The 14,217-nt window shown below is 47.4% G+C and overlaps 1 protein-coding gene across 1 annotated transcript in view; it reads left to right on the top strand.

Moving 5' to 3' along the window:
• Window positions 1-14,217, top strand: part of SERPINC1 (serpin family C member 1) — a 49,946-nt gene that overhangs the window by 12,241 nt on the left and 23,488 nt on the right. Inside the window, exons 2-3 of the mRNA XM_078641651.1 lie at window positions 7,016-7,382; window positions 8,860-9,075. Coding sequence (XP_078497777.1) covers window positions 7,017-7,382; window positions 8,860-9,075 — 582 coding nt within the window. The 5' untranslated portion in view covers window position 7,016. The remainder of the gene's footprint in view (window positions 1-7,015; window positions 7,383-8,859; window positions 9,076-14,217) is intronic.

Here is a 14,217-nt window from a genome sequence, read left to right as displayed (position 1 = left end):
TTCTAACTCGCTTAAAACACTGCATGAGACCTGACTCGAGAACAAGGGCTAATAAATAATCTCTGAGGCCGACTGGCTGAAGTCCGTCTTCGAAATGGCATTAGCTGCCATAACGGTTACCCGGGAAACTAATTGTGAAATCGCTGAGCAGTAAGAAATGGGTTTTTATGTGTTTCTAATGGAAGTAATGGTTACTGCGCGAGGTATTTCATCTCCAATAACTCGCTGGTTAGCTGGAAATGGCGCTCCTCGGTACTAGGCCATGGCATATAGGACACTCACAACCAGTGCACCCACCCCTTGACATTGCTCATGCTCACCCATTTGCTTTGCAGCCAGCGAGGCACTGCATAAGAACCAAAACCAGCTGCGTAGAAGGCATTACCTTTCGTGCCCTGCACGGGGAAGAAGACGAGATAAGCTCTCACGCGCATTTAGGCGTGTTATCGCACATACAGGTCTTTTTTAAAGTGATGCAACATTTCCACACCTGCCCCACGTACATGCAATTTGTCTGACACATTCAAAGGCCGTAGGGGGAATAACGTTAACTTACCAGTTTGATATGAATGCAATACACGTCAGAAAGAGTTTTAAGGCCAAATGTGTGGTGCCACAAATCTGCCTTGCCACTGTAACTGCCTCACCTTCCTGTCGTGATGGTAAGTTCTTGGTTAAACCCGGAATTGTCAAATTCCCCACGCAAATTGCATCCTTCTGGTCAGAGTGCATTGCATCTTATTTCTTGTTTATTCTGCAGTTTTATATAGCTCGAACTCGACCCGGAGTTATCAGGGCGCTTTACATGAGCACCAGCTGTTCCAGACGGGCACATCCATGTTTTGTTAGACGCTGGGAGATGAAGTGATTTGCCCAGAATCACAAGAGGTTGAGCAGCAGCGACTCGATCCTGGTTACCCAGCTTCGAGGTCGTATGCTCTAACCGTTAGGTCACATCTTAATGAGTCCAGCCTGCAGGGACAGGGGCCCCTGTACTTACACTCAAGAGTTTGTCACTCCTGGGCGTTTCACTCTTAAGTTTGTCAGTCCTGTGTTTCTCTCCTGAGGTTATCACTCCTGGATGTATCACGACTGGGTGTGTCATTACTGAGGGGTCACTCCTGAGTGTGTCACTGGGGCGTGGGGGAGAGCAAACAACCCCATACTGGTCAGCGTCTTCTATTTGTATGCCGATGCTTGTTTAAACCCGAGAGGCACTTGGTGGGCACTATACCCCGACCGTGTCAATTGAGAGCTTGTTTATTCGTTTTCACTTTTATATAGCGCAAACTTTACCCACAGGTATAAGAGCGCTTTAAATCAGCATGCTTATAACAAGGAAGACTAGCACTCTATATTACTTCCAACTTTGCTCAGCATAAGCAACAGCTAACCATTCACAAACAATGTTTATATACCAATTGCAAATAAAAAAAAATGAATGCAAAACATTGTCATTTACAATGCCAGTAACTCAAACTTTAATGCTGCGAGACCTATTGCATTGTAAATGCTTGTTACTTTTGAGGCCCATCTTGTGACTGTGCATTAGGTGTGTGTTTTTGCCATTAAAGGCTCATCCTGTGAATGTGCATTGGGAAGTTGCTTTTTCTATCGGAGGTCTAACCTGTGACTATTTATCAGAGTGTTTGTTTGCTATTAAAGGCCCATCTTGTGAATGTTTAATAGGGTTGTTTGTTTTCCCCTTGAAGGCCAATTCTATGAGTGGGCGTCTGGATGTTCGATTTTCTGGGAGTTCGATAGAAAACAGATCCCATGAAGGTCCTGTTTGTGGATTTTGAGTACTTGTTTACTTGTGAATGTGTTCAGCAGCCTATGTGCACCTCCATTAGGTACTTTGTAACTAAGACGCACCTCAAAGTCATTGCCTGTAGAGGTGGTATTTTCATGGAAGCAGTGCGTTCGCACAGTATGTGGCAAATACCAGGATAGATTTGTGCTGACAAAACATGAGATCAGCCAGGTCCATGGAAAATTCACTGCTGGAACCACACTATTTCCTTTTTCTTTTCGCTGCCTGTGACTTTTAGTCCTCGCACCCCCTTCCAGGCTGTTCCTTTTCTGCCCACTACCTGCATAGCTGTGACCTGAATTATATAAAAACAAACAACAACAAAAAAAGCAGAGAGCAGCGAACAAAAAAAGAGAGTCTCTGTAAGATGGAGCAGACTGGCCACACAGCCACACTGCCCGCTCAATTTAAACAAAACCATGGCGCGGACGTGCAGCGGGCATTCTGCTGGCATGTGAAAGTCAAGCTCCCGCAACTGCAAATTTTTAAAAATAAAATGATAATAAGGCAGGCTTATTAATCTTTTATTTTTCTCTCCAAGGCGATTCTTGGGGGCCGGGCCATCGCATAGGCAGTCACAAAGGGGTAGTGGTGGGCACTGTGGTCACTGCGCATGTGGGTTTGGCCTGCCGCCTCAGGACAGCCAAACCGACATGTGCACTGAAGCTGTCTTCAACCCAAGCTGCGTTGATTTACAGAATGCAGATTCTCAAAATTAACAATTTAGCCTCAACCAGGAAGAACAATCACGACTAACATTCAGTTACGGAAAGAGAGAGGTAGCAAGTAATAATTTGTGGTCCACTATAGGAGTGTTTAATTCCAGAAACAGTCCTTTTTGATCTTGTCAATTACAAGAAGAAATCCATTTGAGGTGTTTTTGTCCTTGAGTGTCTCAATTGGCTGCTCTGTATTTAAATGTAATATTCTTGAAACATAACATAACATAACTAACTGTGTATGCTGCTATTTGTATAATGTAGTGCATTCTGTTAAATATACCTAATAATACTGAATAGAATTGAAGGTGGAATCTGTGCCAGATTTGTAGGATATCCACAACGTAAATGTGTATACAACAAATCTAAAAAGAAATTATTTACCACTCCTAATACATGTCCCTCTGAATCCCACTCTTCCTTATTCAGTCATTCTCCCACCTCGCCCCTTCTTTATTTACTGCCTCTTCGCCAGGATGATCTTTGGCTTTGTACCCAGCGCTACAGAAGGACTACCTCTAATCCCTCCCCTGATCTCTTCACTGGAACGTTAGCTGATCATCTCACCCCTGTTCTTCTCCTTTAACCTGTGCCTAATTGGCACTGAAGGTAGACGGCATGCAACTCTCACCTTCTCATCATTTCTATACAAAGTTAGTCTCATGCCTTACTGTTAGTCACAAAGAATAACATCATTTCGATCATGTTTGACTCAATCCCTATTCCAGTCTCCAAACAAAGTTGAGAGCTCTTTCATGCCTTCCGCTCCTGTGCAGATCTAATGTTTAACATCAATTAGAAGTAGCGGATGTCATTGTCCATTACAACCTTGACCTACTGCTCATGACAGAAATGTGGCTTAAGGAAGCCTCACGCTATAATACAGACTTCCTCCTTCCATTTGGCTACTCCATCATTCAGCTCGATTGTGGTACAAGAATTGGGAGAGGAGTAGCTGGAATCCACATAGACTCCATCCATTTGCCTGATCATTTAGACAGAATCCTGTTCCACCTTCCAATACCTGTTGTAAGCAGTGCTTATTTGAGCCGGTGGTTTCGGGTGCTCAACATTGACACTTATGACAGTATGCCATATGGTATACAAATACACAACACATGGGTTTGCTATTCGGTCTGCACATCTTCTGACATTCTAAGTCATTTTGGAAATAAAAATGACAAGACCTGATTTGGGAGTGTGGCTGAAGTACTTATTGAAGTCGGATTTTCAGGACATTGGACCAAGGACTTATTGCAAACTCATTACGAAGGAGTTCTTCCCACAATTTTTTGTCATTTGAAATAAGTTTCTATTGAATTATAGATATAGTGATCGAGTGTGCTCTGGTGCAGTGTGTTTAATGTATGCCATATGGTGTCTGTTGGACCTGGCATCTTTTGGCATGTTTCCCGTGTCTTTCTGCTTTCTGACCTCCTGTTTTTGACGCTGGTTTAGTGTCTGTGCGCACTTTCCAACTTCTGTTCAGTGTTAAAGTGCAAGTGCTCCAATTAAAGTGCAAGTGCTCCAATTGTAAATGATGTTATGGATTGGTGTTTCCATGATTGGCATGTTTGATTTCCTGGTAAGTCCCTAGTAAAGTGCACTGAGAGTGCCAGGGCCTGTAAATCCAATTCTACTTGTGGGCCTGCAGCACTGATTGTGCCACCCACAGAAGTAGCCCTGTAAATGTATCTTAGACCTGCCATTGCAGTGTCTGCATGCAGTTTTTACTGCCATGTCGACTTGGCAAGTGCACCCACGCCAATCCCTAACCTTCTCTTTTATTACATGTATGTCACCCCTAAGGTAGGCCCAGGGTACCCCTATGGGCAGAGTGAATTGTATGTGAAATGTAGAACATGCACTTGTGTGTGTGACATGTCCTGGTAGTAAACTACAGTGTATTTCGTTTTTTACTATTGAAAGTCTATGTGCCCTATAGGATAGAATGGGGGATACTTTTTAACATCTTACAAGTATAATTTCCCATTGGGACAAGATAGAGAAATTGAGTTTAGTATGCCTGAACTCAGAATTTAAAAATGCATGTTTTAGTAAAGATGATTTTTAGGCTGGGTGTTTGAAAATACCACTTTTAGAAAGTGAGTATTTTCTTGCTGAACCATCCTGCGTGCCTCTGCTGGGTTGTGGATCGACTATCTGACTTTAGAGTGACAGGGGCTGGGGATGTGCATTCACTGTAGACAGCCATGGGGGGTCGAGGTGTGTCCTGCCTTTTCTGGACGAGACAGGGCTGGCTGAATAGACCTGGTCTGCATTTAGAGTAGTGGGAGGAGATTTCTTTGCACCTGAATAGGCCTGGTCTGCCCTACACAATGCTGTTTCCACCTCCTGCCAGGAAGCTGGGCCAGAGAGGACAGAACTAGTTTGGACAAGGCACACACACTCTTTGCCACATGAGAACAAAGGGGAATATGCTATAAATATTGGGTCACAGACCCTAGAACTTTAGAACTCTTTTGGACTTAGAAACATACCAAGAAGAAGAGCTGGAGAAGCTGTGAGGAGGAGCTACCACTTTGCTGTGTTGGCCTGCAGTAGCTACTGCTGTCTTGGCAGGGAAAGGACTGTTCTGAACTTTCTGCAACTTCTTTGTTTGCGTTTCTCCAAGGGCTTGAGGCAAAGCTTTGCCCTTGTACAAGAAGTCTCCAGGACAGCAAAGACTTCACCTTCCTCTGGGTACTGCATCTGGGACAGCATGTCTCAGTAGCCACAGATGGAAACTGCAACCCGACACTGGCACCAAGAACGCCGGTGGTTCCGTGACCTGAAGGCACTGCAGCGGGCACTGTCGCACTGCCGCACCACAAGCCTGGTCTCACTGATGACGACGACTGCCTCTCTGTCACTGAGCCCGGACCTGTGGGCACCACACTGCGCACCGTCTCACTGTACTCCACTGTCCTGGTCTCACAGACAACGCTATTGCCAGTGGACATTGCCACCATGGTCTGCACCGGCATCTGGGGGCACTGCTCGTAATCTACACGAGGCACTGCCCCGTCCCACACTGCAGCCGCGTACCACAAACGCCAGCCCCATCGACCACCAATCTTCGACGGATGCCACTGCTTGCACCGTGACCATCAGCACCACGACGAGCGACGCCCCGCTTTGCACCGCAGCCCTGGTCCCACCGACGCCCCTGGATGACCACCACCGAGTCGCTGCCTGCACTGCGACCTGAGGGCACAGCATGCCGCACCTCTCTGCTTCACACCACAGCCTTGACGACCGCCACCTCCAGCCCCCACTGCCGCGATCATCCGGAACAAAAGGTACTGTTTACAAGTCTTCTGACACCGATGCCGGTCTGCACCAAAGTGGTCGACCAAAACTGTTGGATTTGGTTGTTTTCAGCACCACAGTAGCACCGGACAGAGCTACCGACTTCAAGACACTGCATTTCTAAGGTTATTCTTGCAAAGTGCATATTTTGATTATTGTATGTTGGATTTTTATTGTTTTGGTCTTGTTTTACACAGATAATTATTGGTTATTTTTCTAAAACAGGTGTGGTGTCCTTTTGTAGTGTTTTCACTGTATTGCTGTTGATTATGTGAAAATGCTTCATACACTGCTTCTGAGATAAGCCTGACTGCTCATGCCAAGCTACCAAGGGGGTGATCAGGGGTTATTTCAGTAGTTTATCCCCCTTATCCTGACTAGGAAGAAGGATCCCTACTTGGACAGCGTTGCTACCTTCCAAGTAGAGGTCCCCATTTCTAACAGTGTTGCTGTCTGTCGAATTTAACGATAAGCCCAACAACAGCTGTCTATCAATTCAATACACATGAAAAATGGCTAATAGCTGCCGCCCAAGCCATTCTCATTGCGTAGGGGGCCTGGAATAGTCTGAATAGTCACACTTGTAGGAGTGTGATGCTTAGTAGTTGTGTTGGCACTGTCATTGGCAGAGATGGCAGAGCCAATAGGTAGGGCAAGTTGCTGAGGGCTCCTGACTAGGGTCCTGCCACTTATGTTTTTCACAAACTAAGCACTGGTTGTAGGGCTCAAACTGACTTTTTTTCTGCCACTAGATGTAGTATCACCAGGTGAAGTTACCACCTTCCATCGAGCATGTGGTGGCCTAGTTGATTCTGTAGCAGTAATACCTTCATGGGTGATCATGATCTACACTTGGGTGTTTACAGTGACAGATCCTCATCCTACATTGTACAATTCCCGTGAGAAGATGGCCTTGTTCAACTCCATATCTTTCTGAATCTATACATTGCATTGCTGTGTCAGAGATTGGAGTACAAACCAAAACAAAGTAGCCATATTTAGGTAGTCTGAACACTGTCTGATTGGTCAATATGATGCACCTTAGAGAGAATGGCTTTTAATGATGGACCATTCTATGACCATTTTGATGCTTTGCGCTTTGAAATCTAGTATCCTATAAATTTAACAATGTTTGGATATCTGATGTAGATGTTTCCCTTCCTGAATTCAGGATGCGTCTCCTTCTCGTACTGCTCGCCACCATTTGGTGCGAGGTGACGTCCCAGGAAGAGTACCCTGACATCTGCGTGGCCAAGCTCAAAGACATCCCAGTGAACCCCATGTGTGTCTACCGTAACCCCGAGAAGAAGCTCCAGGAAGCTGAGCCTGAAAAACAGGAGAAACTCCCAGATGCCACCAACCCCCGTATCTGGGAGCTGTCTAAGGCGAACTCCAAATTTGCTGTCAGTTTCTACAAGCTCCTGGCAGACTCCAAGAAGAACGATGAGAATGTCTTCCTGTCTCCGCTCAGCATCTCGCAAGCTTTCACCATGACCAAGCTGGGGGCTTGTGACAACACTCTGAAGGAGCTCATGGAGGTGAGTGCAGTCCACAGAGGTCAATCTTCTCAGCAATATAGGTCTGGGGCATCTACTGTATGCATGCTGAAGATGTCTCTAACTAAACGAGGTGTCATCGTAAGCAGACTGAGAGTGTCTCTTACTCAGCGAGGTGTCACCTCAAACATGCCAGGCGTGTCTCTTCTTGAAGGAGGCTTCACATAAAGCAGGAAGAGGCTCTCTTACTTAGGGCCATATGTATCAACATTCCGTTTTGCGATTCCTAAATAGCGATTTTTAAGGAATCGCTATTTAGAAATCGCAAAATGGTATGTATGTAGGAAATTGCTTCTTTTTAGCGATTCCTTAAAATTCCTAAATTGCGATTAGCAAATTGCGATTAGCAAATTTCCCATTCATTTCTATCGGCCAGGAGGCCCATAGGAATGAAGGGGAAATTTGCGATTAGCAATTTGCTAATCGCAAATTGTGAATATTTTCAAGGGTGTAGGGGTGTCTCAAGAACACCCTGCTGCACCCCTGAAAATGGCATGTGTGCGCATTTGGCGCACATACATGCCCTAAGGGCATGTATGAGCGTCACATGGCACCTTTTGATGTTTAAAAAAATGCTTTTTTAAAAGAATTCGCAACTTGCCACCAACTAGAAGTTGGTGGTAATTTGCGATTCCTTAATGGCATATTAGAATGTTTTTTCCCTTGATACATTGCATTTAAGGAATCGCAAAATTTGCAATTCCTTAAATGCAATCGCAAAGTAAGGAATGGCAAATTTAGCGATTCCTTATTTTGCACCAAAAATGTTTCATACATACCATTTAGCGAAAATGGGTTCGCAAACGCCGGAATTCTGCGAATTTCGGCGTTTGCGAACCCATTTTGCTTTGATACATATGGCCCTTAATGAGGTCTCAAGTCGTACAGGCTTATGATGTCTCATACAGAATGAGTTATCACTTTAAACAGACTGAGGATGTCTCTCACTGTATTAGGCATCACTTAGAGGTGAAAGAGGATCTTTTATTGAATGAGATATTACCTCAAGAAGGCTGAATGAGATGTGACTCCTACTGATTGAAATATGATCTGAAGCATCTTATGAGCTAACAACACCAGCAAGTGACTAGCCTTACGTATAAGAGTCCTCACTTCACGCTGCAAGTTAAGAAATATTGTAAATAACATCTCTTAAGATGTGAGAGATGTCATATGAAATTGAACAGGTTGTAGTCTAAGATTGTCTTTTACAGGGCGAGTTAGCAGCTAAAGTTAAGAGCTAAAAGCACCATGGGGTGTTTGCTTTTAAGGCAGAAGAAAACTAGTTTCATACTAGTTATGAATTCCGGGGGGTTGCAAGTGACGTCTCTGGTGACGTGGGAGGTAGCATCTGTGTCAGATGTTGAACATAAGTAAATGGGTCTAATGTGAAGTTCTCCAAAACTGCGCCTGTTTGTGAAATCCGTTGTTTGTTTTTCTCTTCTTGTCGCCTGCATAGGTTTTCCACTTTGACTCACTTTCGGAGAAGGCCTCTGACAACATTCACTTTTTCTTTGCAAAACTTAACTGCCGTCTGTACCGCAAGGCTAACAAGACCTCAGAGCTTTCATCAGCCAACCGCCTCTTCGGAGACAAGTCCCTGAGCTTCAACCAGACCTACCAGGAAATCAGTGAGATTGTCTATGGAGCCAAACTTTGGCCCCTCAACTTCAAAGTAAGACTCTAAATCCCAGGCCTAGAAGCTGTCCCCCCTACCACATCTCATCCCTCCCCCTCCACTGTCTACCACCCCTCCCCTCCCTTACCACCGCCTGTCTTTGTGCAACTTCCCCCCCCCCTTCCCACCTCTTTACTTGGTCCACCTCTTCTTTTACAACCTCCCTTCCTTACTTCGTCCCTCCTGTCCCCCATCTCTATCATTCCTGTTCCTCGCTTGTTATCCTAACTCCTTTCCGCTTGCCTTCCTTCCCCCTTGCAATCTACTTACAGCACCTTTTCATCCCCTTCCTCACCTCCCACCCTGCTGTTTTGATGATCTCACTCCTTGCTTCTCGCAAATTATTCCCTCGCTTACTGTTTTCTGCATTTTCCTCTCCCCGACTGACCCTATCTCCCGATACTCCTTCCTTTTCTCTGTTTCCTTCCCCTCTTCAATTCCCTCCCCAGCTCGCCTTTCCCTCCTCAGCTAGCCTTTCCCTCCTCAGCTAGCCCCTCTTTGCTTCTCCCCTCTAACTCTCAGCCCCCTTGTCCAAACGCTTCCTCCATTTCTCTCTCACCTCCTTGGCCGTCCCTGATGAAAGATCTCAGCTCCGTACATTTTCACTTTGATTATTGTTCCTCTAATGTTTCCAGTATTGCGAGACAGTACTTTTGTGTTACATTATAAAGAGCGCTGAGGTCCCCGGGTACAGTGGCGCTCCAGAAAAGTAAAAGAAGTAAAACAAATAATAAAAGGTGAAAGCGGGGTAAGGACAATATTGGAGGGGGTAAGTGTGACTCCTGAGTTATATTACTAAGAAAATAAAATGGGAGGACAAGCATTGACGACAGATATACTAAATGGAATAAAACGATTTTTGGGCTGAGAAATGAGGATAAAGGTGTTTGAGGTGACTGTTCCAGCGAAAGCAACAATCCTCCTGGCAGCATTAATACACCAAATAATGTCTGCTGTTTTGTGGCCAAATTCCTTGAGTTGTTAGACTGAACACACATTTGCTCTAAAAAACTTGAGGCCGCAAACTTGTAAGACAAGACACATCAGTGCCATCAGAATTTCTGTTCACCTCATGTTTAAGATCACTTGTACCCCTGTTCAAGATGGCCGACATCATCCTGAGGAAACCTAGGCATGACATTCACCCTATGCTATAACAACGAAGCTCCATGCCCAGCAGTCACTTTCTCTGTCATCACAATCACCTTTCTCTAAATTCCCTCATCAGTTAGCACTAGCTTCTTCAAGTTTCACATGCCATCATTAGTGTTAGACATACGCAAACAAACCGACCACTGGAGAGGATGAGGTGTAATGGCCAGAGCTTCCGACTTTGGAACTGGAGAACCAGGTTTGAATCTCTGCGTTGGTCCAACATTCTGTGATTCTGGCAAATCACTTAATCTCCCCGTGCCACAAAAATAAATGTGTCCTTGTGTAATGTAACTGATGCTCATTTAAAGTGCTACAATACCTGCGGGTCAAGTTGGCCCTATGTAAGAAAGAAAAAATAAGGGAAGAGTAAAATGTATTTTTGCTCATGCTGAAGTCATGCCTGGCTTCCATACAGTAATGAGCCGAAAGCTTGGGCTGGCTTTCTAGATCGCCTAACTACTCTCTGAGCCTTAGCAGTAATGAGAACATCATGTGCAGATGAGGTGCAGGCAGTCCCATTTCATCTTCATCTTCATTCTCTCTATCTTTCTCTTCATTGGTCTTTTCTCATTCTTCCTCTTCATTTTTCTTCTTCTCTGCTGATCTCAACTCACTTCCTGTATCGCCCCGTGATGACTTGTAGACATGCCATCTGATTGTCTTCCAGCATATCCCAAGACCTGGCAATTATATTACTCTTTTTCATCCAAAAAAAGAGTGTCAAGGCTAACATGCTGCACTAAATGCCTCCAGACTGCACAGACTACTGCGTTTTAGGATTGCTTCAAACTGTTCCTAGATAGTAACTGGCTATTTGCTGCTGATCCCTAGCCATGACCCATGAGATCCATGTCTGGCTTTAACCGCCACACTGCCTCAGCACAAGAGCCCTCTCATCTTCAGGGTTCGCGTCGGCAGCCCATCACAGCGTCATAGGGGATCGAGTCTCCTGCCCGCCAGGTGTCCCCCTCGCCCCCTGCTCACTTGCTTCTCCTTATTGTTTTATTTCTTGGTCTCACTCCGGTTATTTCTTTCTTTTTGGGGAAAGTAAAATGAATACAGCCTTTCCCAACGCTGTGGTCCCTGCAGACCCTCCCCCCGACACCACTCCCACTTCTGCCTCCCTACCTGCAGTCCCGCCCTCTCCCCTACTTAATGGCTGCAGCTGCGCAGTTGTGCAGCGGACGCACGCAGTGGGCGTGCCGCTGGCATGCCTAAGGCAAGGCCGTAGGCACCCGTCCGTGACCCGACCCGACCAGCGCCAGGAACACTGGATCCGCGACCTTCCACCACTACGATGACGACGCCCTCCTCACACTCAACCCCGAAAGACACAGAGACTGCCAACAGGCCTCGCCAACCTCGACCCACGGCCAGTTCACCTGCCTCCACTGTCGTCAGACCTTCACCACCACCCCGGCCTCCAACACCGCCGACGCCAACCCCGACCCGACACCAAGATGCATCCTCCTCAATGTGCACTCCATGCACAAACACGACATGGAAATCTGGAACCTGCTTGACTCCCTCTAGCCCGACAATGCCTTCTTCAAAGAGACCTGGACCAACACCACCTCCGACCCTGACATCCACGCCGCCATCCCAGACGTATATAAGATCCTGAGAAAGGACCGCCCCAACAGCCCGGGGGGACCTCACCATCGCACACAAGAGTGCCCTCCGCCTCACCACCTCCAGCGAAAACTTCCCCTCGCCGAACACCTTCACTTCCAGATCCAGACCAGCCCAAACACCACACTCCGAGGAACCCTCATCTACAGACACCTGGTCCCCGGACACTCTTCACCACCGCCATCACAGACTTTATTGCACCCCACACCATCACATCAATAAACTACATACTCATCAGAGACTTTAACTTCCACCTCGACAGCCCCAGCGACCCCAACTCCACCATCCTCTGGGATAACCTTGCCAGCATCACCACACCCACACACAGAGCAGGACACACCCTTGACCCCATCTTCACGGCAGGTAGCAACGTTCACTGTAGCCACACAATGCAACCACCATGGACCGACCAGCACTGCGTCCATTTCACCGTCAACAAGCCCAAGGCACCGAAACCACCCCCGAGAAGGAATTGGAGCAAGGTTATCGATGAGCAACTGAACTCCGCCCTCACCTTAGACAAACCCACCTGGACATCCGACGCAAATATAGCAGCCACAGGACTCCACATCTGGATCTCCAGCTGCACGGACATGCTCGCCCCGCTACGCCACCCCGGCAAACAGCAAAGACGTCTGGAGAAAAATTGGAGGAACACCAAGACTACTGATAACTACTCCACCTACAAGCACGCCATCACGGACTACCACAACCAAATCAGAACAACCAAAAGGAACTTCATCCACAACAAAATCCTCGCCAACTTCAAGGAACTCTTCAGTGTCTTCCAGGATTTCACCAACCCGCGCAGCGAAGCCACAGACATCCCCCGTCCCAAGACCTCTGCGACAAGCTCTGAACCTACTTCCACCTCAAGATCAGGACATTCTATGACAACTTCGTCGACCACCCACTAGACACCGCAGCCGGCCACCCGCCCTCCAGAGACGCCAGCCAGCCCACCATCTCCAAGTGGAGACCAATCACGACCGAGGACACCACCATAACCATGAAATGCATCCACTCCGGGGCCCCCACCGACCCCTGCCCCCGCACATCCACCACAGGGCCACGGACGCCATTGCACCCGAACTACAATGGACCATCAACACCACCTTCACAACAGGCACCTTCCCTCACAAACTGGAAGCGCGCAGAAGGCAGACCCCTGCTCAAGAAGTCCACGGTGACCCCACCAAACTCAAGAACTATCGGCCCATCTCGCTCCTCCCCTTCGCAGCCAAGGTGGCAGAGAAAGCATTCAACAGGGAACTGACATGATTCATCAAAGAGAACGCCATCCTCGACCCGTCCCAATTCGGATTCCGAAGCAACCACAGCACCGAGCCCGCCCTACTCGCTGCAACAGATGACATCTGCGCCCTCCTGGATCAAGGCCACTCTACAGCCCTCATCATCCTCGACCTGTCTGCCGCTTTCGACACCGTCTCTCACAGCACACTAACCCACATACTACACGACGCCGGCATACAAGGAACTGCCCTGAACTGGATCCGATCGTTCCTCACCAGAAGAAGCCAAAGAATCAGACTACCACCCTTCCGCTCCGCCCCCACTGAAATCACCTGCAGAGTCCCACAGGGGTCATCACTAAGCCTGCCCCTTTTCAGCATCTACATGGCCCCCCTCAAAGCCATCGTCAGACATCACGGCCTCCACATTGTTTCCTAGACCAACAACATCCAGCTTATCCTCTCCCTCACCAGGGACCCAGCCACTGCAAAACTCAACTTCCAGAGAGCAATGCAAGATGTCGCAGTCTGGATAACCAACAGCTGCCTAAAACTCAACGCGGAAAAGACAGAAGTCCTCATCCTTGGAACCATCCCTTCAGCATGGGACTACACTTCGTGGCCCACCGCCCCAGGAAGCCCTCCCACCCCCTCGGACTATGCCAAAAACCTCGGCATCGTACTCGGTTCATCACTCGCCATGACCCGACAGGTCAACACCATCACCTCCAGCTGCTTCAACACCCTCTGCATCCTTCGAAAGACCTTCAAATGGATCCCCCTGAATCAAGGAAGACAGTCACCCACACACTCATCACCAGCAAACTCAACTATGGAAACGCTCTCTACTCTGGCATCCCTACTCCGCAAACTCCAGACGATATAGAAAACCGTGGCCAGACTCGTCCTCGGCATGCCACGGCATGAACACATCAGCCAACACCTGTGGAGACTTCACTGGCTTCCAGTGGAGAAGAGAGTCACCTTCAAAATCCTGACCCAAGCCTACACATGCCTGCACAACACCGAACCCAAATACCTCAATGACAAAATAAAATTCCATGTGCCCAAACGAAACCTCCAATCTGCCAACCTCACA

Source organism: Lissotriton helveticus, chromosome 1_1 (genome assembly GCF_964261635.1).
Source record: "Lissotriton helveticus chromosome 1_1, aLisHel1.1, whole genome shotgun sequence".
Lineage (NCBI taxonomy): Eukaryota > Metazoa > Chordata > Amphibia > Caudata > Salamandridae > Lissotriton > Lissotriton helveticus.
The sequence above is the reverse complement of the archived record's forward strand: the minus strand, read 5'-3'. Positions and strand labels throughout refer to the sequence as shown.